At 44.7% G+C, this 26,500-nt stretch overlaps 1 protein-coding gene across 1 annotated transcript in view; it reads right to left on the bottom strand.

Annotated features, from left to right (window-relative positions):
• Positions 1 to 26,178, bottom strand: part of kctd16b (potassium channel tetramerization domain containing 16b) — a 70,493-nt gene extending 44,315 nt beyond the window's left edge. The window contains exon 1 of the mRNA XM_062405459.1: positions 24,587 to 26,178. Within this exon, the coding sequence (XP_062261443.1) occupies positions 24,587 to 25,424 (838 nt within the window). The 5' untranslated portion in view covers positions 25,425 to 26,178. The remainder of the gene's footprint in view (positions 1 to 24,586) is intronic.
• Positions 26,179 to 26,500: the final 322 nt, after the last annotated feature.

The following is a 26,500-nucleotide window of genomic DNA, read 5'->3' as shown; positions in this document are numbered from 1 at the left end:
AGCTATGAATGCAAAGCGGACACCATTGCATTCTTTGGGCTACTTTCAATAAACAAACGTGTTGCTGTGACGTTTACTGTACTGGTAAATTGTGCGATTTAATCCTGTGTCCAGTTCTGGCGCTGTGTTTTTTCCCTGGTCGCACAATTTCTCGGCTGACAGCCCTTCCCATCATTTCCTATCTGGCTGAACCTCAGCCCAGTACAGGCCGCTCAGCATTGGGAATTCTTTTCAACACAATTCACCGTCGGGGAAAATTGGTGCAGTGGGCTGAACTTGAGCATCATGGATGATGGAGAAGGATAATGAGGAGAAAAGACGGGGGGGGGGGGGGGGGGAGAAAGGGGAAAAGAAAGATGGATGGAGGGGATGACGGGGGGGGTGCAACTTGGGCCAGATGAGGACAAAAATGGTTTTGAAGTGGCAAAGACGAGAGGGAGATGGAGAAATAAGAAGAAAAAAAAGTTCACGGAGGAATAGACGAAAAACTGGGAGTTGTTGATTCTCATTAGCAGGATCAACTGGTTTGTACTGGATCACTGAAGACTGTTGGAGAGGTTGCCTCCCAGCTATACGTCACTTTTTCTCTACACTTTCTGTTGAAGTGACATTGTGACACACCTACAGTGCGTGTGTCTGTGTGTGCACGGGGAGAGCGTGGCCTAGGGGATAGAGCGGGTGCTCTGCAACAAGAAGGTTGCCGGTTCGAATCCCACTCTGTCCCATCTGCATGCCTAAGTGTCCTTGGCAAGATACTGAACCCCTAAATGGCCCCTCAAAAATGTTGAGTGTTCTTAAAAAAATGTAAGTCGCTTTGGATAAAAGCGTCAGCTAAATGACATGTAATGTAATGTAATGTAATGCACGTGTACATGTGGAGGAGTGGATGGTGTGAAAAGAAGAGGCGGCGAGAATGTGGAAACAGAGATGCATTCAACTGGTGAGCTTCACAATACATTCACTCTCTCTTTCTCCCTCTCCTTCTTCCTCTCCCTCGTTCTTGTTCTCTCTTCCTCTATCTGTGCGTAACTGGACGACTTTGATGTGCGTGAGACTCCGAGGAAAAAGCCTCAGCTCCTTCCACGGGCCCCCGAACAGGGGGTGACACATTTGAAGAGAGAAGGCAAACTTGCCCTAATGGTGTGTGGGCGGGTGGAAAGCACAGATCCTGGCTTTGAAAGCGGAAGGATTTTTATTTCATAATCTAAATGCTGTGAAATCCATGGTATGATTGTAAAGCTCATCAAACAAATATTATTTATATTATATAAAGAATTATGCTTGGATTGTAACTGTGAATGACTCAATGTGTGTGTATGTGTGTTTACATACACACACATTCTGACACGTGCTTAAAAAGACAGTCTAGGTGTTTTTGTTTAGATGCGTTGAAGAAAGACAGCGTTTGAATGTTTCAGCACCACGGAGAGCGACTATTTGAATATTTCAGCACCACGGAGAGTGACAGTCAGAGCGAGATAAAGGAGCTCTGCCCCAATTCCAAACTGCAAAGTGATTTCAAATAGGGTTCAAATTATGCTGTGCATTCAGACTGGTAAACAATGACGATGTGATGTCATTGTTGACCTAACCTACTTCCCAGCAGGCGCCAATGAGCCCCACAATAAGACCTGCAAAGAGTCTGAGAGCGGCAGAAATGCTGAAACTGATTTCACAAAAGGTTGAAAGAGTCGTGGTGAGGGTGGGGCTGCGGTGCAGTGGTTAATACCGTCAGCTCACAGCAAGAGGGTTCTGGGTTTGAGCTTGATGGACGGCTGGGGCTCTTCTGTGTGAGGTTCATTTGAGAACTGTGCAGGTTGTCTCCTCAATGTCAGCTGGGATCAGCTCCAGCCCCACCCTCATAGGATAGGCTGTATAAATAGTAGATGGATGGAAGTTCTAAAGGAAGTAACTTAAATTTTTGTTGCTAGGTTGTGGGGTCGAGCACTATTTTTTATTATTTGTCTTTATACTTTGGCTGTTCTCTGATATATTATGAGTTTTAAGCAAACAAATTCTGAGACATGCTTCATGTCAAATTAAGCCTTGAAGACTCAAACAGTCTTTCAAGTCCAAGTCTTTCAAGTTTCATAATTCTGAGTTTGCAGTAATTAGAAGTCCCAAAACCATGTATGTACTGCATAGTACATACATGGTCTGCTATTTAGGGGATGGGGGGGTTGTTAAACTAAACCTTTCCCTTGATCAATACCCTCCAAGTTTCCATTTAATCATTCGTTTCTCCCGGAGGTGTATCCCTAAAGGTCAGATGGATGGTCATTCTCATTGTGCCCTTAAACCAATGTTTCCACTGAGGCTGCTCAGTAGTGAGCTGTTGTTGTGGAAAGCTCCCTGAGGTGAGGATATAAAGTGTCTGGCTGTGAGGAGCCTGCTCGAGGAGTGAAATTAAGATTAATTAACTGGATAAATGTAGATTTTGTTTATAAAGGGACGGCAGCTTCACTCTTCACTGTTCTTCAGAGAGGAGTCTCCCTCCAGTCACAGAGGCTATCAGAGACATTTAGCTTTCGTCTCTCTGTCTCTGTGTGTGTGTGTGTGTGTGTGTGTGTGTGTGTGTGTGTGTGTGTGTGTGTGTGTGTGTGTTTCTCTCCCCCCTTCTTGTTGGGAGCCGTCTAGTTAATTAATAGCATGTGACTGTAAAATTTCTTCCAACCGGAGCTCTCTATTGTGATCAATGGCAAGTCTCTGTCGTAATTGAGGTATTGTCAGAGAAACAATTGACCATTAGCTGCATTGTTATTATGATAACTCCTTTCCTTGATGTTTTCTAATGCATGATAGAAATCATCTTGAGACCTTTTTTTTATTGATAATTATGCTTATTGTGTGAGTTTGTGCACATATGGCACTTGGAAGCCCATTCACCTTGACACATGGTCATATTTATGATGTTGATAAAATAAACTTTTCAATGTATATCTAGAAGTCACGGGCCATGTAGAACTTTTGCTGAAAAGCTGTTTTCTGCTGTTAAGGTCATAATAAAAGTGAAACTGAACCAAAATGTCAAAGTTGAACGTCATACAACAAAAACACAATGAGCTGAAAGACGCTCGGAGCTCTGTGAAGGTAAAGGGAACTGCAGAGTCAAGTGATTTTAGGTACAAGTAGCCATTTTGACCACAGCCCGTGATGGTGGAAGCACTCAAATTCAGTTCTAGCTAAATCTAGTGCTGTTGTTTCTCAAGAAGCTATTGATTGATTTTGGCAATGCTCGTATTTCTGAACATGCCACTGCTACTACCAGACAAATAAGACATGAAGTATTGAATCCTATCGTTCTGAAATGTACTGGTCAGCTGTTTTAGAGCCGAATTGAGTCACAAACCAAATATCTCCTGCTGCTGCTGCTAATTTAAAAGCTGTCTATCCACCAACAGGCTCTAAAATTTGACTGTGAATCATCTTTAAGAAATGATGTGTTGATCATTGAGTCGTTGGAGCGTTTCTTAATCGTGCTCCTCTGTGAAATTGTAAGAGAAGGGGTTTGATTATTGCAGAGAAGACTATTGCATGAAGGAGCAGCCACAGTGAGGTGTCACGCGGTCAAGTGGAGAAGACAGAGAGCTGCTATTGGTAAGGAAATCTTTATTAGCTATTGCCCTGCAATCATTACCGACTAAATGCCAATGACATGTTCTGTAATACGATGGCAATAGTCCTGTTCCTCTCCAGAGCACACTATTGAAAAGAGATCGATATTTATATATGACCACTCATTGATGTAAAGGCCACATTTTGCCACGCCTGTGATCCATAGCAGGCTGACAGTGCATGACGATCTGGAAAAGATTTGTACAGCCACGAGAAACGAAAGGGATAGAAAGGAAGATGGGATGGTTTAGTTTAGAATAGGTCAGGATAGAAGAGGAATGGGATGGGAAAGTAATGGAAAAGAATCGGATTGGATGGGAATAAGAGCCCAATGGAATATGGAGCCAGTCACAAAAGCACGAGAAGTGCTTTCTTCACTTGGGTATTTATAAATAGCATTGAGCTGTCATGCAAGTCAAAGTCAAATGAATAAGACATTAAACAAACAGTTCAGAATGCATCTTTTACAGAGGTGGAGCTGCTATGACTTGTTCCCACTTAAATTATACTGACAGGGTGATGGTTAAACCCGCAGTTCAGAGGCAGCCGGGTGGAACTACTCCTCAGCGAGTGTGGCTAAAAGGTAGACTCCCCCTCAGACGACAGCACTCAGGACAAGTGGGTCAGGTAATTGCACAAAATGTCTTAATCCCGTCTTTTCTCAGCACTGCGCAGTGTAGACTTTTTCCCTGCCGGCAAACATCCACTCGCTCGCTGATGTCCAGGGGGACGGTCGGTGCTTATCCAATCATGTATTTACATGCAAATGAGTTTGTCCAGGGTATAATTTTGTGCTTTTATGAAAAACAAGTTCCCGTGACATCCTGAAGTTGAAACAACCTCTCGGTGCCGCGGAAAGACAATCACCAGATCCAGCGGTGAGGACGCACACGGTAATTACAGCTTACGTTTTACCTTATGACCCAGAATGACTGAGGTGACAGGCGGCAGCGTTCAGTATATTAGGGAACACTGTGGGACTCTATTTATCTCTTATTCGCAAGACAACCAAATTATTTAATAGCCCTCTTAAAAAGTTGCATATTCTATTTGAAATAAATACATGAGAGCAGTTGGAGTGAAAACCTACTTTTTCATTTTACCTTAACCACTTACTGATTGCAGCTGTAGGGAAGGAGCACTGTTCAATACAGAGCACCTTGCAATTGATTAATAGTATGACTGCAGGTCAAAACAGTTCACTTAATGAATGAGAGCCGAACAAACTTCCATAGTCCAATAAATAATGGAGGACCGGGTGATTCAATATAATAATGGCAGCTATAAAATGTGGGCTGATAAGTTTTAATTGCAAAGGACATTTTGTTTTGCAGTAAATGTTAATTATGCTGTCAACATTCCGCTTGATTATGAAATGACTTTTAAATCAAGGCGTCACTGTCACACAGGCAGAGAGTGAGATCACCAGGCACTTTTACTCTTGTTTACAATAGAGCCCGTTTGAGTGGTTCAAAGGCATCTGCAGCTTTTCTGACTCTCGATTACTCAACTGTCAGCACGAATCCCTGCTGTCGACCTCCCTGCAGCAGATGTTCGCTTTGGGCTCAGGCGTTTGTTAAAAGTTGAAAGGATCACATGTGTCACCGGGGCTCATTTCCTGAACAATTTATTTTGCAGCAGTTTAATGATGTTTTCTATTTTTATTCGCGTTTTGATAAAATCCATTCATTAGCTACAGTGCGAATCCTTTCGAAGGTGCTTTTTTTTTGGGGGGGGGGGGCACCCTGAGGCAACGGTGCAAACCACTTTTCCATCGTGCACACAAGACCATTTACTCCCTCTAATTTAACGAGGCACTGCTAGAATCAAAGAGGACGACTGTAACTGTGTAGTGACGGAATGAGGCCAAGATACTGTAGGTGAATATTCACAATCTGTGGGTGAGGGACGATTTGAAGATTTGGGCCCGGAAGCCTTCAGGTGCCCATTTCTAGTTCGACCAATCACATCGGAGCAGGCTTTGGTTGCCTGCAGGTCCGCGTGCAGAGCAAAAGATGTGGAACACAATTACCCAAAGTCATCGGCTCTCAGCTTCTATATTTATTTTATTTATTTATAATATGTCGTTTAGAGCTGAAACACCTACAGACCCTATCACTGTTTGGTTTGAGTAAACGTTCAACTCGTGTGATAGGAGAATTGAGTTGGTCTGTGAATAGTGTTGGTCCTGGATATCAACTGTTTACATCATTTCCCTTGGGGAGTAAATCATCCTCAGACGATATCCGATGGGCTCAGTGATCACTTTATACAATATATCTATCTGTGGTGCATTTGTTTATAAATGTCACAATTACAATTCTGGAGTTTCAAAATATGTAACAATCTGAAATTGTCTTTCACCAGCTCTTAAAAAGAGAGTTTGCACCAGGTGATGTGCTCTGTGTGTCCGTGGCTATTCTGGGCCCCATCTGGTCTCATCCACATCATATATCTCTTTCACTGTACGCGATGGAGCCAGAGGTCCCCAGAGCACGCAGAGACACACACAAATTGAATTCCGTAGAGAATTCCATTTGGGAGCAGACGTTTCCTCGAGCCATCGGCACTGGTATCATAATGTGCAAAAGACACCCAGTGTGTTTCCGCCAGAACAATCGCAACTTCAAAGGCCCCCGAAAATAATTCTTCACAGTCACTTTTCGGGCGAAGCTCAAGGTCACGTCCTCCTGAAAGGTTCCATACCAAAGAGTTTCTTCTGGATGCTGTTACAGTATCCCTCAAAATGAACGCGGGTGAAAACAGCACATCATCTCTCTTCTTTCATCTTCTCTTTTCATAACGTCCCACCGGATCCCTGATCGTGCTGACTGAGAAAGGGAGGAAGCTATTAAATCTCCATGCTGTATCTGTAAAGTTGTCATTGTCACAACTCACTGAGTTTGAGATCATGACCGTTTACCAACAACTCTCTAGGTTACACACCAGCGCTGCATCTATCAATTGTTGCCATTTTTATTATAATTGATTGACTTTTCAACAACTTGTTCAGTTATTTTGTTCATAAAATACCAAAGGAAATTGAAAAATGAGTTCCTGCTTTGATTATCATAATTTTGTCTACATTTTAACTACTGATTGGTTTAAAATTTGAAAATGTTCTCATTATTGTTTTGAAATTACTGCAATTAATGTTTGATCACCAACATATTTTGGGAACTGCAAAGAATATTGACACTAGCAGACACACTAGTCCTTGTTGCTTTAAAATGAAGTGTATAATTTTAAATGTCAATTTTTATTTCATATGATCGTGCCTGAAGGACTTGACACATTCACATTTCAAACGTGTGGCTCAGGAACTTTTTGAGGACATTTTAGGATTTGCCCTCAGATTCCCCATTTCAAACACATCCACTGGCATGCGGGCTGCAGGCATAACAAGTGCTAGCGTTTTGGGTTCAGTGCTTCAAGGACATGTCGACGTGTGGAAAGGAAGAGGAGGAGATCGATCCACAAACTGTGTGATTAATGTGTGACCTGCTCCACCTCCTGAGCCAGAGCCGCCCCACTTACATGTACACTATATGCAGTGGAGGATTTCAATAATTCATCCAATGTTGTGCCAGTAACGGTGCATGTCCAGCAGGTTATTCTGTATCTGCATTTATATCTCGCTGCGTTGTGTTTGTGTGTGTGTGTGTGTGTCCGTGTGTGTGTTTGTGTGTGCGTGTGCGTGTGAGAGTTGTGGAGAATCCAGCGGCTCTGCCAGCCAATAGCTTCCCTGTCGGAGCGCTGCCCTATCTGATGATCCATGAGCATGTGGAGCAGCAGTGAAAGCCAGCCCATGTAGAGGAAGTATCACTTGATCATACCAGATCAGCCCAACACCCCACCCCTCTCTGCCTTAACACATGACCTTGCAATTTGTGGTACATACAATGCTGGGAGACGCATCTGGGAAACTTCCAGGTGAGACAGAGATTATGTAGGTTGGCTTGATCCGTTGTTCGTGTCAGCTGGGAAAGAAAAAGACTGAGGAGTGGAGGTGAATGAGTAATTCTCTCCTGCCCTGTCGAGGTGCCTTTGAGTAACACTTGTGACTTAGAGCTAGCCCAGTGGAGGGCCTTTGGTGAAAATGGAGGAAGACTATTGACTTCTGTCCTGAGAAAGATCTTTTCTTTGTGGATAAAGGCTAAAATTTTGTCTTTCAGCTGCTCCTTTTTGTTGATGAAATGAATCGCCCACCTTTTTAAGACTTAAAGGTCCAGTGTGTAAGATTTAGGTGAAAGAGATCTATTGGTGAATGTTTGCACTTGTGTGTTTCATCTGAAGTATGTGAATTATAGTGTAAATTAAAGTTGTCTTTTCCCTAGAGAAGGTCCTTTCTATTGAAATACATCAGCACTTTCAACCACTTTTAAAACATGATTTAAATCCATTTTCGATGTCCGTTTGTATTTTTCAGCCAAATACTTGTTTGATAACATATTCCTAAGTCTTTTGACCACTAGGGAAAACAACTGTAGGCAGAGTAGTACACGGAAAGGGCACCGCCTTAGGGTTATGGGCGGGAGAGGCGGTGGTCTAGTGGCAGAAACTTGGACTATGGGCAGAGAAGGTCTCTGGTTCGTCTCTGGTTCGACTCCACTGAGAGACAACAAAAGACAAACCTGGATTGATCTGTCCAAAAATCCAAGAGTCTCCCTACCCTGTCTAGTGCCCCTGAGCAAGGCACCTTACTCCCCCAACATCTGCTCCCCGAGCACCCTACATGGTCGCTCACTGCTCTGTGTGTCCTGCACCAGATGGGTCAAAAGCAGAGGTTAAATTCCCCTACCCTGCATGAGTGTGCCTTTGCATGTCTGTGCATGTGTTTCGGACTAATAAATGCATCTTAATCTAATGCATCCTAATCCTAAGGATTCTTCATAAAGATCTTACTAATATATTGTTTGGTAAAGTAGATTCCATATCTGACCAAGAAAATAGGAAAATCTAGTTTTTAAGAGTTTTAAAGGTCTTGACACATGAAGAGTCAAAACAGCAACATTTCTGATTGTGGTGATTTCTTTTAGACATTTATAATAAATGCTGAGATCAGAGGATTCACTCGATTCAATCAGCCCTGACCCTGATGAACTTTGACCTTTATATTTGCGCTGCTGACCAAACGCAAGCTGCCTCGACATTGTTGACCTTTGAGGGCACAGAGGAGGCTATTGTAGCTTATTAGCTGGTGTAGCACTTTTCATCTTGCAGTATGAATCCCAGGTGGTTTGCCCTGTTGGATTGAAAATACCAGCCAAGCTTGAACTAAGCGTTTACCTCAACTGTTGTACCAATGATAGAGTCCATTAGACAAAAGGTAATCCAATATCCCAGACAAGTAATAATAACAAATGCATCCATAAACAAAATGAGGACCTGCAGCCAGTCTGTCACTTTCAAAGTTATTCTCGACTAAATTCAAAAACAGAGTCATCATGTCTGAGCTTCCTGCACCTCGCCCCCCCCACAAACGAAGTCATACTGAAATTGCATTCATCACACCGTAACCAAGTTGATCGCAGGAAGTCCTCCGCTCAGCGTGAATGCACAAAGTCATCATTTCAGGTGGCTGGCAGCAGCATGCAGTATATGAGAGGCATCCATTCATATTAGCACCCCATCCACTCGGATACCTCATAACTCACACTCTCTATGGGCTACTCCAGACTGATAATGGATTCCTGTCTTACCGTAAGCATTAGTGTGTGTGTGTGTGTCTGTGTGTTTGTGTGTGTCTGACTTTCTGACACTCTGACTTTCCTTATGGTCACTCCGTGTGTGGCAAGCCAAACAAGCTCATGAATACAAACTAGCACAGATGCAAACAGAATCAAACTAAGATGAGAAAGGAACATCACAGACATATTCCCAGGTCAGTTGTGTGTGTGTGTGTGTGTGTGTGTGTGTGTGTGTGTGTGTGTGTGTGTGTGTGTGTGTGTGAGTGGGTGTGTGCATGCTCTGCAGACGAATGTACGCAAACACACAAAGTGACAATTTCAGTGACATTTAAAGTGGGAGGCTTTTTCTGTCTGTGTTAGGAGAAAAATGAAACAAGAAAAACCACTGCCACAAAGATGGAATGAAATAACCCCCCACAAAAGGTAACCAATCTACAATCGTAACTGTTAAAAATTCAATTCAACAACAGAACAAAACTCCTCAAAACAAAGACAACAATCCACATGTTCAACAGGAGAAAAAGGAAAAATTACCGAAGTAGACCAGCATAAGAGATTCATCTGAATATGTAAAGTGTGTTCTGGGTCCTGGGTGTTCTGAGGCCATGAAAAGCAAAGGGAATTTAAATTTCCAGCTCTCATCAGCGATCTTCAGCTTCAGGTTGTGACCAAAAGAATGAAGTGAAGATCCAACAGCCGAACATTCTACACTTTACTTGTGAAATTCTGTGCAGCTGTCAGAACTGTGATGCACAGTTTCAAATCGATGCAGCAGAACCAGAGACGTTGTCTTTGATATTCCACATATTGTGGAAACTCAAAACCTGTCACACACAGTGCAACTTCCCAGTCGACAGTCAGATGTTTAGTTGTGTAACGGATGTTGCACGCACACTTGTGTCTAATTTTCAAAGCAACTCAAAAAAGAAATCTACACATCAGCGCTACGTCTCCACAGAGGTGTTCGATGGAAACCGTGAGAACTTGGGCTGCTTGTGATTAGTCGTTTGCTGAGGCTGCAAATTGACTCTCCGAGAACATAAACATTTATTTTGGGTTGTAAGAGAATCCGGTTATACTTAAAGATGTATAAAACACCAGTATAGTGTTGCACAGTGGATGAAACCCAACACTGGGCTATAAATAAACTCCCACTCTGGGGGCGTCCATATGGACAATTGCTCTAAAGAGCCCAGAGTAGAATTACTCTTGCTTTGCATTAAGAGGAGCCGGTTTGAGTGGTGGATTTTATCTGATCAGGATGCCGGTATATGACGCCTCCCTGCAGAGATATTCCGAGCACGTCGACCTGACGGGAGACGCCAGGGCCGACCCAGAACATGCTGGAGGAATTACATGTCCCATCTGGCCTGGAGAAAACCTCGGGGTCCCCCAGGAAGGGATGGAGGACACTCATTGGCTGAAGGGCATGAGGGTTTTGAGTTTAGTTTGCTCCAGCTGCACTAGATGGATGGATCTATTGAGGTGTGTGTGTGTGTGTGCGTGTGTGTATGTGTGTGTGTGTGTGTGTGTGTGTGTGTGTGTGTGTGTGTGTGTGTGTGTGTGTGTGTGTGTGTGTGTGTGTGTGTGTGTGTGTGTGTGTGTGTGCGTGCGTGCGTGCGTGCATGTGTTGGGCACCGATCATTATTTTTAAGCTCTGCTTGCATGTAAAACACACCGGACTCAGCATGTCATAGGTCATCATCACCACCGCAAGGTTAAAGGTCAAAGGCAGGCAGAGGTCACTTTTAGGGTCATATGACCAGTGAATAATGACACCAATGAGGAAAACCTCTTAGGTTATTCCAACAGTTTTTTCCCTGTGGTTTCATGTAAGCAGAGTGCACACATGATACTGGGGCCACTGATGGTCGGACTTCCCTCGAGCAAAATAATAGCTTTGTGCAGTAGAAATTTTAAATGATGCAGTTATTTTGCTGTGGAAGGTACTTCAGTTTGCAAATATGCCCAAATTAAGTGAGATAAATTCGAACATTTACCAGAGAGACCTGAAAAACCTGAACCAGAAATAGTCCTAATGGAACCGTTTCTCCTATTTTCACACAGCGGAGCCTCCTAATCGATTGTGGAAATACACCTAACAAGAAGAAACACAGCCTCGGTTACAAATGACTCCCGGTCCCACTCGTCCCTGATAGGCTGACCTTTCCAGGTTTATTTTACGGTCTCGTCAACGACTGAAACGTTCATTTAGTGAGGTCAAGTATTTATGTTATACAGGCTTTAATGTAAGAGCAGCAAACGACCAAGAAGTGCATCTCTTATGCTGAGCTGAACTCTATTTCCATTTCCCTTGCTGTGAAGTGTCTACTTCTCCCTCTTTGGAAGTAGCAACCAATGAGGATCCGGTGAATAGACAAAAAAAAAAAAAAATGGAGCCAAGTGAAGAGGAGCAGAAAATAAAATGGAACAGAATAAAAAGGAAGGGAGAATGGGACCGTTGTTCTGGCTGCTGTTGATTTTACTTCTCCTCGGGCGCTCGGAGAGAGAAAAGGGATAAAAAAACACACCAAATAAAGAGGCACAAGTAGATAAAGACAGAGCACTGAGAGCAGTGGTTACAACTCTCACAGAAAAATAGATTAGAGCCAAATCACAAACCCCTGCTCTTTCAGACAGGAAGAAAAAGGCAGAGAAGAGGTGAATGTATAAAGAAGGACAAACACAAAGAGACAAAGTCCTGGAGCAGTGAGAACAGCAGCAAGCAAACTCTTCACTCCGGCTGTCGGAGGGAGGCATTAAGGGGGAAGAGGAGGTGGATGTAGGAGGGTTAATAAGAGAAAGGGCTACAGAGTGAGAATGAGGCTCGGAGCACCGACGGCAGCCAAAGCCACAGAAACCGGAAACATCTCGTGGCAGCCAACGTGGCACTCGGTGCACTCCAGGTGAGATGTTGCAGATCAACACCGTGCCAGAGATTGTTTACAGGCTGAGCTCTCGGCACAACACCTTGTTGCTTTAAATGCTCCGGAGAAAACCCCAAAAATATGTATATATATATATATATATATATATCTGATCTGTACAGCTGGCACAGATTCAAACGCTCCCAGCAGCAGCAGATACAGAACAGGAAGGCGAGACCCCGGGAAGAAAAAACGAGAAGCAAAGCAAAATGTCAAAGGTGCTCGATGCCAAAACACGTTTGTATGCTGCAAGTGAATCAAAACTAAACATCTATTTGTGTTTGTTAACCACTATGGATTTGCTCACTCAGCTGGCTCCACTGCCCATAGCTTAAAAAATGGTAAGAACCAAGAGGCAGAGAGATACACTGATAGCATCGCAAGAGATCAAGCTGTATGCTAGATTGTGTGTGTGTGTGTGTGTGTCAGCGTGTCCGTGTGGGTGTGTCCGTGAGTATGTGTGTGTCTGAGTGCGTGTGTCCGTGTGTGTCTGTATGTCCGTGTGTTTGTGTTCGTATGTCCTCTGCTCTTCATTTCTACTGCTCCTCTTTCTGCTTCCTCTTCTCCACGTTCACTCTCTCAAAGCACAGAACATTTGGTGTCATGTTATATTTCACTTGCTATATAGAGGACAATTTACTGAGAAAATCCCAGAAGGCCCATGTTGTGTATTTAACACCACCAGCGTTGAGATGCAAACCACCTGATCAGAAAACTCGCTTCCAATTAAAAACCCTACGAAGATGGAAAAATAACAAACCTTTTGCCCTTGAGGAGTTCAGGTTTTAGTAGATGAGTCAAAACCAACTTTGAAAAAAGATTTTGAGTTCCAAACCAAACTGTCTCCGACAAACATGTCCTGAATATTTATTCCGACTCCGCCGTTTTGGCTCGTTGGTCGACGATCTCAATATGCATATCTTTCTTTTGACTTTGTCTATTTTTCGTTCCTATTTTGGGTTTGTTTGCCTGCACACTGTGGCACATGGATCGTCTTTTTGCGGGGGGATAGCTAATGGTGTATTCATGAGGGGAATGTGAACTGGCGGTGAAAGAGAAGTGAAGCTGGGTGAAGTGGAGGAGAAGAGAGGAGGAGGAGGAGGAGGAGGAGGAGGAGAGCTCTTCCAGAGGGTGAGTGATGTCTGAGGTTGGAAAGCCAAGTGACATTAGTTATTGGGTGTTGCATGAAAACAGGAGAGTGAGATCTGGTAAAGACTATGTGTCCTCTATTCCACCTCACAAACACACACGCACACGCACACACACACACACACACACACACACACACACACACACACACACATATACACAAACAGGAAAACATGCAACCCATATGAAATCCTAATCAAGATAAATGAGATTTGCTCTTCCAGGAGATTGTGCAATTATTTAACGAGACAGCTACATTATTGCTTCAATACCAGCATTTTAACACAATGAAGTCTAGTGTGTGTGTGTGTGTGTGAGTGCGCACGTGCACATGTGTGTGTCTGGAAAAAAGTAAACCCTTCATGATTAAAGGGGAGAGTTGCACCTAAATGTCAGCCTGTAACGCCTGTAATTGGCTAAATGAGTTTCTGAAGTGATGGATGTGGATAATTGTCTTGCTCCATTTGGTTGTTTGTCGTCCCAGCACGCACGAGTGCATGCCCGTGTACAAACGCAGCCCTCGTGCGCTCCCGAGATCCGATCTCCACTTTCAATCTGGCTGCAGCCTCCATGCAGAAAACGTTTTACACTGCAGGTCTGCAGATTAGACTTTGTGTCGGTTCGTCTGCTGTTTGGATTTTATCGAAGACGCAGGCTGTTTACTAATCCCTCTGCAGCTCTGGCCAGGTTAATCTCATAGTGAAAAAATGTGTCTCTCGGCTAAACCATGTTGTCTGATCTTATCTACATTATGTGTGCGAGTTTGTGCGAGTGTGCGTTTCTGCATATGCGCCACCGAGTGTTTACACAAAACTAATTTACCAGCATTACTTCCCGTCTGCGGACCGACATCACACAGGTTCACAGCCAGCAAATGAATATCCGCACACGGCTAATACACGGCTCGTGCGGATGTGAGGCCATTACAGAGGTAGGATGTGTCAAAGGACCCCAGGTAGCAACCCATTACATTAGCAAGCAAACAGTCGGGACCCCTGTGTGGCTACCACATGCTGTGCGGTGCCTTTGTGAACAAGACTCAATAATTCATTACACCGTGAATGGTAAACAGGAGCTGGGGCTTATCAACAATGACAATAGAGGACGTTGTCATTTTTCTATAAATCATGTTCACTTTAAGACAGGAAACACTGAGTGATTTACCATAAACACTTCAGAGTGAAACCAAACGGTCGGATGCCGACGTCTTTTCTTTACTTGTCTGAATAAAAAGACAATAAAACCATCTCTAATGTTTTACCCCAGCATGTTTAATAGTTTGTTTGCCGCTGATATTTCACATCCACTGGATTCACTGTGTGTTAGAAACACTAGCTCCCTAATGTCTTTGATTTATTTTGTCCCTCCGACTCGCCCCAACCTGCCCTGTTCCGTTTGGAGCGTGAGCTACTGATTGCGGATAATTGATTATAAAGACATTAATGAAGAAACGGTGCAGCACAGTAAAAGCTCAGTGCTGCTCACATGAATCCAGACTGAATGAAATACATCTCATCCATCGCAGTAAAATTGGAAGAGGAGAGAAATGAACAGACGGAGAGGATCCAGCACCACAGCGGGAGAAGAGGTGGATCTCTGCAGACACAGTGAGTGTGTTTAAATGTGCCATCTGATCTTTAATCTGTCATTTCTCACCTGTGAGCTGTTTGTACAGGTTAACTTCCCAGGGTGCGTGTGTGTGAGAGTGGGGCAGGGCATGTGTGTGTGTGAGAGTGGGGCAGGGCATGTGTGTGCACGCTTGTTCAGCAAATGTGTGTGTGTGTGTGTGTGTGTGTGTGTGTGTGTGTGTGTGTGTGTGTGTGTGTGTGTGTGTGCTTTAATGGACAGGGAGCTTTACAGCCACTTAGCAATAAAACGGTGATGACATTATGCTCGAGCAAGCAGCTGAGCACTCTGAAATGACACAGATGGATTACTGATGGGACGCAGGACTGACGCTCATCCTCAGCAGTGACACCAAGACCATAGAGGCAAACTATTGTAACACAGGATAAAGCTATTTTCAACCATTAAAATATGTTTTTCCAGGCCCAAATACTGTTCTATGGAAATATATGTGGATTTTTTCTACTCCAGTATCATTTAAGTTGCCCTCAAGTTAATTATTTGTCAAATTTTGACATCATCTTTCAGATATAAAAAAAAAAAGATCTAAATCAAATCCTGTTTCAGATTTGTATCTTTTAAAGACCTTTATTTGTATCCCTGCAGTGGCACGTCCCTCTTACTACAAATATGACAAAAGAACAGTTATACTCAGCTTAAGACTCATTAAGCTTTTATCACAAAGTACCATAGGTGGTTTCCGTAATTTCCCCCAGAGTTAATTTCCTCTGGAGTTGCTACATTAGTGCGCCTGGCTTTCTTAATGGACATAAAGTCTTTATTTCCACTTACAAATGAAATGCCACTGACACCCTCTGCCCTGGGAAGCCATAAAGCACGGTGGAGTGAGATTACAGCGTTATGACCATATGCTCCATCACGCTGCGGGACCACTGCTGTGTGAGTGACACTGTGTGTTTCTACTGAGGCGCCGGGGAATAAGGAGCTCTCCAAAAACACAATCAAACTGGGGAGTTTCATAAAGAAGTTTAAGTAGTAATATCCAGAGTATTGACCCGCTACTTCATCAGTCCCCAGTCCCCTGCAGACGATGGATGAGGTGGAGGCAGTTGGAGGTGAATGAGGAGCGAGGGGGGGGGGGGGGGGGGAGAAAACAACAGTGCCGGTGAAGCAACACAAATTCACTCCCAAAACACTTTTTGTAGATTTCTTAGTTTGTGCCAAGTTGAATTTTATGAGCTCTGTTGAGAATTTAGCTCTGGGTTGCTGAAGTACAAACAAGCACAATGGCACAACCAGGAAACCGGGTTTGAAGCTACCACGTGCCCTGCAAACACCAGACGTGTACAGCCACATAGTCAAGTTTCAGTTTGAGTTGAAATCTCCACTGAAAATGTAGAAATGCACCCAAACCACACTAAGAAATTAAAAACCTCATACTGCAGAAAGTCACCACCAGTGGGTTCATATATCAGTATCAACTAGAATCTGACTCTTCCTCTGCCAAGGCTCACAGTCTCCTTAAATGAAATCAAGCCGCACCATATTTCACACACACATAAATATCAATCTCTTTAAATGTGTCATGACATCCTCCCATCAAGATTCATCAATTGTTCCCTAGGAAATTGGTAGAAATTTCAAAAAATGCTTGATCCTACAAAAAGTTACAGTATCGGAATCCATGACAAAATGTGATGGTTTCTTCTAAAAGCTTTTGAGAAAATCCACTTAGTTGATTTTCGTAATCCTGCTGACAAACAAAAAACCAAGCAACAAACAGACGCACGTACGGGAGCTTAGCAAATATCCTCTGATTTCCATCTCTTTGTGCCAGATCCTCAGTTGGAGAAACTTTAACGGGCGGCAGCATTATTCTGACGCGTGACCCGCACCCCCGCAGTGCCAACAGCCATTGGTTTGATTATGCTGGTCAATCACCGATGGGATGGGGATTCTGTGCGTGTTTCCCAGCCAATCTGGACTCGCACACAGCCGGGACATTAAAGCATTGATGCATCACGGCAGCCAGGCGGGCGGATTGAGCGAGTGAAGAGGCTCTCCAGCTGCAGCCTCTGTCATTATGGCGACGCTCCACACCTCGTCGCACCGCGGAGAAATTATTCCGACACAACAGGGGGGGGAGAGCGGCGGCATTGTATCAACTGCGCCCACCGCCACTGAGAGAAAAGAGTGTCAAGAGTCACAGAGGAGGAGAGAATGGGCTGATCGACAGCGAGGAGAGAGGAGGGAGTCTCAGAGGGCTTTAGGAGCTTGTTGACGCTCTGGTGTTCACTCTCTCTCTCTCTCTCTCTCTCTCTCTCTCTCTCTCTCTCTCTCTCTCGCATTCTCTCCCAGAGCTCTGCACTTCCCTGTATTCTCCAGAGACTGGGGATTATGGGAATATTCGCTACGTAGCTACGCTAAGCTTCCAGGGGAGAAGGTCAAGGGGAGACTAGACAAACAAGAAAGTCGATCTTATTTTCATACGACCCACTCGCCCCTTTTTCATTCTAGCTTTTTAGAGTGTTCTCCCCTTATTTTGTTATAACCCCACCTGCACCTCCCACCGTGAAATCAATCCAATGACCGCAATATAAATGCAAATAAGTACATTGTTTCGGGTTAAACTTAATCTACATTGATATCCATGAAATGTAACTCACTTTCTCTAACAAACACCGTAACTTGTTTTTCCCCCATCATCGTGTAAAGGTGAATAAACTCACTTTGAAAAGTGAAAATTGAGTTCACTTTCTCTTTGCACTCGGCTGCTTTTTGAGTTTCACCTTCAATCGCTCATGTGTCACTTCTCCTCTTTTCTGTCGCTGCTTTAAATCCGTCGTCCTTTCATGAGAAGAAGTTTTGTTTTACTTTACCTGGAAAAATCGCAGTTTACGATTTTATCGTTTTGACGAGGAAAGGGTCATGTGAGCTTTCCATGTTTTTTTACACCCTCTCTCTTTTGTCTTTCTTCCTCGCCCCAGTCCTGGGACAAGCAGTGGGAGGTTTGTTCCAGACTCTGAATTGTTCATAGGTGTGAATGGTTGTTTGTCTCTGTATGTTCGCCGTGATTCGCTGGCGAACTGTCCAGGGTTTACCCGCACAACGTCAGCTAGGATTGGCTCCAGCTCTCCCCTGTGACCCTCACAAGGAAAGGTGGTAAATATTAATGCTATCGCTTTTATGGTTCAAGTCTTGGTCGAGTGTGAAATCCAGTACTAGTTTTAGAAGTAGAAGTCATCGGGAACAGAGTATTCATAGTAACAGAGCTGTAGAAAATAGCAGCAAATAGCAGTTTTTGTCTCTCCCTTCATAAATCAAACCGAGTTCTCCACCTGCTTCCTCTCCCCTTCCTTTTTGTCTGAATAATGCAGAGTTGAGGTGTGCGGCGGCGGACTCCCCTGTGGAGCTGAGGCCAGGGTAGCAGCTGTCCCCATCAAGACTCTCCTCAGAGCTGTCACGGCCTGTCTGCTCCTCAGCTAATCACTTCCTACAGGCCTGCAGCATGGGACCGCCGCGGCTAATGTCTTCACCGACTGGGCAGGGAGAGGCTCGCAGGATGATCGCTTCTTCTAGCGATGGGTATTTGTGTCTACAAGTGGGTGTACGTGTGTGTTGGTGTGTGTGCGTGTGTGTGTGTTTGTGGCTGCTTGGTGGATTGCAAGTGTGTTTGGCCAGAGGCTCAACGGGTGTGGAAATGCTTCAGGTAGTGCAACATGGGTCACATTATGACACACAAACACACACACACACACACTCACAAACGCCATAACCATTATCATAACCCCTTTCTTCCCACCTGCCAAAACACATTGGCCATACAAGGGGTTGCTCATCTGCGTGTAACAGGCTAATGGCACAATGTGTCACACACCAACACACATGGGCCGCATCGAAGTGGCCATTTGTACACTTCGCCCTGGCATGTTCAGCTGGGGTAAAAAATAAAGCCTGGGGAAACACATCCTGAGCCAGGAAACATGTTTGTTTTTCGTAGTCTCTCAGCAGGTTTTTTTTAATGTTTCCTTCTTTTGCCCCGAGGAGGATGTTGTGTCGGATGGTTCTGCTGTGGCACGGGCTCTGTCAGGCCCTGCGGCGAGAACCACTGAATCCACTGTTCGTAGAGATGATTAATTATCGTTCTTGCTATGCAACACATTTGTAAATATATTTGCCTAAAGGACATCAAGAATCTGACTAACTGCAAACAGAGCACAGAGTGATAGGTAGAATCAGAGCCGCGTAGGAATCCAGGGCAATAGATAACAGGAAAAACAGAGGATTGAAAGACCTAATGCAGGTTCAAGCTTCTGGCAAAGGAAGGTCGTATGGGGAAGTCAATCAAATCGGGCAGAGAAAGTGAAGTTGTTGTCTTTGAAGCTACTGTGGAAGTGTTCTTGATGCACTTGGCTCCATTATAAATATACCTGAAATGGTTGTGTTGTGTATGTAGATTTACCAGTCCTCCATGTTAAAGAGGATTCCTCTAACCAGGTGAGTTGTCCCCAATTCTATAATTTGGCGACACCATCAAACTCTAATCTCTGAAACTCTGAATGGCTTATTTAGTTATTTAGCGACCAGTGTGATATTTTAGCAGGTGAGTCTCAATCACCAATGCAAATGAAAAATGTCCCATTTTTCTTCAGATCAAATGTAACTTAATATAGTTCATACCTCCACCAAGGCCTGAGTATGTCCTAAAGACAACAAGATCCTTGAATTAACTCCTTCTTTGGAAATAAGTCAAAACACAATGTTAAAGAAAGTGAGCAATGAATTTCTGGACCCGCTCCCTGATCTAGAAAATTGAATTGGTTCCTCTCTGTCGAAGATAGAATCCTCCCGCCAAGTTTCAAGGTAATTAATCCTAATCATGCTTACAAACAAACATACAAACCAATTTACAAACAAACCCACAGGGGGGAAAACACAATCTCCTTGGCGGAGCTATAAAGGCAGATACAAGGGTAAATGGATAGAACCTCACATCCTTATGTGATTGTTGCAGATCTCATTACAAATCAATGTGCATCAATATGATGCAATAACAGATTCTACTCTTCTAGGAGACTTTCAACAAGACTTTTTAAAAACAACTGCCTTTGTGCAGAGGATCACCGGATCGATTGATTTATAAGGAATATTATATACATGAATCTATAGATTTAGTCCAATCCAGTAACAGGAACATTAGTGGGGTTGACTTCTGAACTACAGCCTGACTCACATTCCTAAGAGGTATATGGTCAATGGAAGGCTTTTATATAGCACTAAGTGACCACTTATCGAGCTCTTCTGAACGTACCATTCACCTGTTCATACATTAGGAGAGCCGGCTCGCTCCTGGGTCCCCTTCTGGATTTCAATGAGGAAGTGGGTGAGAGGAGAATGCCCCCCCCCCCCCACCCCCACCCCCACCCCCTCTGCACGACATTGTGGAGGCCCTGAACAGCTCTTTCAGCAGCAGCAGGCAGCAAAGATAACATGTGAATACATACCGGCTGTTTTCTTCCATCTCCTGCAGACTATCTATGTAGTATAATCAAATCATGTTGCATATCATATCTTTTTATCTGTTAACTAAAAATCTATTTTCACATCAGTTATTTTGCCTATCTCAGTATCACCTTATGCTTTTACATTCTTGTGCAATTATCCTGTAGCCTACCACCGCTTTTTACTGAATTCTTTCTTTATATGAACAATATTTGTTCTTTATTGAAGTGAATTTATTATGTACAAATTCTGTACTATTTATACCCTTTTATATTTGTATTCTCTTGTCTACCTCATTCTGACCTGTCTGCTGCTGTGCTAAGGGAATTTCCCCGGTGCTTGATCAATAAAGTTGTACCTTATCGTATACATTTCTCTGTATACTTTCTCACACAATTTGAAGTTCATTGTCTTGCCTAACAAGACCTTCACATGCAGACCGGGAACCAACCACCGACCTTCTGTTCACCTCCCTGATGTTCAGTGAGTTCCATGTCATGGGTCCAGATATTGTGCATCTCGAAAGTGGAGCAAGAATTTCCCTCAAATATCAGCACCATGTTTAAAGCCCACTTTTGCCTCAAGCATGCAAAGAAAATGAGCTTGTCAAAACCCTGTCAAACCGTTGACAGGATCCAATCACAATGTGAGAAAAACAATGAGTTGCCGCTGTTGCCAAAGACCTTAGGACCTCCAAATATGGCTGAGAGAGGGCCAACAAATAGAAAAGACGCACACATTGTGAGTGTGTAATGACAAGAGGCACAAACGGAACGGCAAATAAAATCCCAAAATGTGGAGCGACACGGCTGAATTTGAAGTAATGAGTGAAGCATCGTGGAGATGGACAGGCAGAGAGACAGAGACGTGAATAAGAAGCGAGACGGGAGGCGTGGTGGTGCATCGAGGCGTGTGAAGGTAACTGGTGCCACCGCGCTGCTCCGTGCCCCTGAGGCACACACAGCAAATTGAAGAAGGAGAGATGGAAGGTGGGGAGCTGAGATATGAGAGAAAGGCTGGGCGGGATTGACTAGAGAGAAATGTGGAGCCGTGAAATGAGAAGAGGGAGAGAAAAGACAAGGGGGGGAGAAGGAAAAGATGAGCACACCAAAAAATATGATGAGCAGGTAAACAAAAAACTGGGTGTCAGGCCCTGGGTCAAGGGAGTTCCCAAAAAGGCCTCTCACCTTTAAATAATCTGCTGTTAAGCTGCATCTCCACAGGTCAAAAAACCCACCACACCAATCTTCTGCAATGGGAATGGATATAATCTGCACTCACTCCCGGGTCAAATTACTTTTCAGTAGAGGCAGGTTTTAATCAGAAAACAGGACAACCAGGTGAAAACACTATTCCTTTTTGGCTTCATTTTGGCCGTCTGCTGCACTTTCTGTACAATTTTATGATATCGTGTTGAACATCTGGCTGCTCATCACAAAAAACCAAGAGGCAAAGTCATTGAATGACAATTGGAAAGGATTCCACTGATCATTTTGGTGTAAAAGAGTGAAGTACGTTTGTGGAAACTCTATAAAATATTTGTGAATCACAGACATCTCCCTTTCCTTTCCTTTCCTCCGGTGGTTTGGCCTGTCACACTACAGTACCGTCAAATATCTGACTTCATTGACTGCGCTTAATCCACTGGATGACTGCTTCCTTTAGCAGACTCCCTGCATGCTCACCTGTGTGCACGTGCCTCTCTGTGTGTCCTCATTTGCACCTTTTGCCTCCGAGAGTGCGCCTGGTTATCTGTTTGCTTAACTCTGAGTGGGCGTTATCATTATCATTATCATTTTTACTCTTGCAGTGTAGGTTTTGTGTCACCCGTGTGTGTTGAGGCCCCGACACATCTGCTTCTGTTTGTGCCCCCGTCTCTGAGTGTGTGCCCTCGAACACGCTGAGCATTTGTCAACAAAGCAAGGAAGCAGTCGTTTGTCGGTAAGTAAGAGGTCTTTGGAGGCCGCACACACACTGTCGTATAACACACAAGGAGACTGAGCATGCATGTGTGTGTGCATGTGTGCGTGCCTGCGTCTCTGCATGAGTGTGTAAGAGTGAGTGTGTGTGTCACCATCCCCCACCACGACTTGATTTGGCTTGTTAGTGCTACTCCTGGGGGTTGTGAGAGCCGAGATCCATCCAGTTGTTGTGGCTGCTGCATCCGGACCATTAATGCAGAGCTCATTTAGCCTGGAACCAGCACAATCGTCTTCTATTAGCTGTGTTTGCTCTGTGACCATGTGATCTTTTGACTTGTGTGACTTGTGTGATTTATGGGGCCAGCAGGGGTTTCCCAAAGGGACAATTTAGTGAATTCCAACCAGCGCTCCTGAACCCTCATGTTACTCTTTACAAGTCAATCGTGGAGCAATTCGAATAAAATATAATTTGGAAATGTGAAGAATGTTACGGCGATGTTAGAATGTCATCCTCTGAGACATGTGACAGATTGAAAATGAGCCTTTAGAAGGATTTCTGATCATAACTGTTTTCATTGGCCAAACATCTGGAGCACTGGACAGGGAAACCAATGGGCAAAGTCCAAAGAACTTGGGCAGATGTCTCAATTGGAACTGAAAAGTGCTCCACATGAATAAGAGACGGTGTCTGCTGCGTCATTACGACTGACAAAAGAACCAAAAATGTCTTCTCTGCAATCAGAAATGACTTTCAAACGAGAACGGGGCCGGAATTCCAAACTATTACGGCCCCGAAATGCCAAAGTCAAATAGTTTTCTCTGGTTTTATTGTTTGTTTGGTGAGATGTTTTGGTACCTCAATGAATGTAACATAAAAGTCTGTATACAATATTCATATATACAAACACCAATAATCAACAACATATTATTTTTTGGGGTAAGTACAGAGAAAGATGAGTGAACGTCCCCACCCCTGTTTGAATTGAAATAACCATATTTATTACATCACTGAGCTAAGAAAAGAAACTCTTCCTCTGTGTTATCAGTGGATATCATATCGCTGCCTTGACACATAGATCTCAGAGCCTTTGGCAGCTTCTCCAGTTTATTTGCAGCAACAGTCAGCACATTGTGCACTGATGTTTCACTTATGTAACTGGACTTGATTGGATCTATTGGGGATTCTAACATCAATTCCGTCTGAAACAAAGTCCAGCAGCAGTTTCAAATATTCATGAAGCCACAGTCTACTTACTGCAGAATTAGATTTTTGTAATCACAAGTTTCACAGAGTTTATTCTGTGTTCTTGTGATTCACAAGTCTGTCTAATGTGCCTGGCAGTTTGTCAGTGTCTCACATGTTGCCCTATTAATGGGGGTCTCCACACAAGTTAAAGGAATCAAATTCCCAAATTCCAGTTTATTTTTGGTTCTGTTTCTCCTTCTCAATATTTAATGACATTTCAAATATGGCTGCTTCTACAGGGTCAGAGGTTATTCTATGGGAGGTTTGTCTTGTATGGTCCAATTAGTCTCAGGTGCAGAGGCAGTGAACAGGATCGACACCCTGGCAGCTGCATCCTGGCAGTTATCGCCGACATAAATATATATGGATTATTTTGTTGCATCGTAAAACTTTACAAGGTGCAACATAAACGTAACAATGATCTCCTCTTCTTCACCACCACCACTCTCTCGCTGCCAGATCCTTGTCAGCCCCAAAGACGGAGTAATTGCAGGACGACGGTGCACGAGCGCCAGAAGGAAAGGCTGGGAGATGAAAGGATGGGCTGGATGAAAGCAGAGAGGTGGCGTGGATAATTTCACCATGATGGGAAGTGGCAAGTGCCATTGTCAAGATGATTACTGGGGCTCAGATTGGAGTGAAGTCATTCAAATCTGGTTTTGTTCGACAGGGTTCGGAAAAAGCTTTGCACACTAAAGTTCGGTGATTTCAACCAGTGGAAAGAACGCTCCAGCTGTAAAAGAAAGGTGGAAACATTTCAAATCACCACAGGGGGGCTTTCACTATTGTATCCACTTATTCAGACTACACTGCCCCCTACCAGAAACGCCCTTCCGTCATCACGAGAAGTTCCCCCCCTCGCCAGCAGCCTGCAAACCAAGCGCGCCCACTAGCGGCAACTCCCAAGTTCGTCTGTGTGCGTGCATGCGCGTCAAAGGTGTGACTTACGGTAAAAGACGTATTCTGTGTAGCTGGACCAGACCTTGTCCTCCGTGAGCTGGTTGACGACCGACGCTGTGACCGAGGAGTTGCAGGCCACCATCTGGAACCCGCACTCCGACAGCATGTCAAAGGATCTCTCCAGGTGTTTGAACTTTAGGTAAAACCGGGAGGTGTAGCGATCCGGGGTCCGGTCCGGGTCCCGGCTCTCGTTCAGGGTCTCCCCAAAAACTTCTTTGGCCAGGGCCACGCGTCCGCATATAAGTATCCGAGGGACCCTCCTGAACTTGGCGTCGCTCTGGCTCTCTCGCGCCGTGGTGCACGACCCTCGGTACCCCACCGTGATGAAGCCGCTCTTTCTGTCCGCGGGGACAAGGGAGGGCGGCGGGCACTGCCGGTGGTCGCTGCCCTGGGATCCATCCTCGTAGTCGCTGTGGAAGAAGTCGTCCGGGCTTTGCTTGATGTCCTCGGGGCTCAGCAGCTTCACCAGGTCGGGCAGCTGGAAGTACTCCGCCTCCTTCCTGAGCCGCCCTTTCTCCGGGAAGTGGTCCGGGAGGACGACCTGTCTGTCTCGGAGGAAGTCCAACACATACCGGAACAAGAACCCGTCCCTGTCGATGAAATAACGGCCCTTCGGGTCCCTCGCCAAATCGTTCGACGCCTCTTTCTTTGAGGAGAATAACTTACCGAGCAATGAATTCGGGTTGTTCACCAAAGTTGAGTGACGCGTGTAATAAACCTGCCCGCCGACGTTTAATTCAACCACATCTGGGAAGCTGTTCTGGACGGACGCCTGGTCTTTGGGGTTAGTCCTGCAGTTTGTCGTCAGCGCCATCCTTTCCGTCATTGAACACACAGGATTCACACCTTTACCTCTGCCGCAAGTTTAAAACACCATGGATCAGGAAAAAAAAAAGTTATCTAAGCTTTGCCCTCCTTTAATCTGCGCCGCAGGGCCTCCAACTTCATCTCACAGCGAAAAACGCTCATCCATCCAGGGCCATTATCACCTACCAGTCTTCAGCAGGGAGAAAGATGGCAGTGCCTCTGTGGATGGTGAATGAAACAGACTCGGAGGAGGAGGAATGGATCAGGAGCGGTGCAGCCAGAGAGGTGAGGTGGATCCGGACGCATCAGAAGCTCGCGTCATGGGGCTGTCGGTCTCCCATCGCTGTACCGGGGGGATGGGGGGGAGAGTATCGCACAGGGGGAGCGACGAAGGACGGAGAAGCCTATTGCACCGGAAAAGATGAGAAACTTGTCTTTTCGGCCCCTGCTCTGCTTCTGGGAGTATTATCCAACAGGAAAATGGCAATCCCTCTGCACACGCGCGCAAAACCAGACATTTACGCATGCAGTCGAGCTGGTGAAACGAGGATAAAAGTCCAGCAACTTCTCCACGGATGTGGTCCACACAGAAATAAGGTGCGGACGTCTTCTCGCTTCAACTTCCACCTGAACGACGAGCAGGTGTCCGGGTCGGGACGGAGGCAGAGCGCCTTTTTCAGCGGCGAGGGAAACTTCGCAGAGATTGCACACGCTAACCTTCGGGAGTCCTGTAATGGTTCTGTCCGTAGCCTGTCACTACAAATATGTCGCCTTCTCGGGATTGAATTAAACCAAATGCTCCAGTTGTCCGGGGGTGTTAAAAAAAAAAAATCTCTGATGTTGGATGAGGTTTTTATTTCTTCTTCTTCTTCTTCTCCTCGGAGCAGCGGAGAGGAGCGGCTGCTTTCACCGGGAGCTGCCCGTGGTGCTGAAACGAGCATCTCACCCTCAGAGCTGGGTGGTGCCTCAACGGCTGCCTCCACCCCTCTCTCTCTATCACACACACACACACACATACACGCACACAAACATACACACATGCACGCACTCACACACTTTAGGGGCGATCCCAGGCTTCTGGTGGATGGTGGAAAG

This window comes from Platichthys flesus, chromosome 15 (genome assembly GCF_949316205.1).
Source record: "Platichthys flesus chromosome 15, fPlaFle2.1, whole genome shotgun sequence".
In the NCBI taxonomy this organism is placed as follows: Eukaryota; Metazoa; Chordata; class Actinopteri; order Pleuronectiformes; family Pleuronectidae; genus Platichthys; species Platichthys flesus.
The sequence above is the reverse complement of the archived record's forward strand: the minus strand, read 5'-3'. Positions and strand labels throughout refer to the sequence as shown.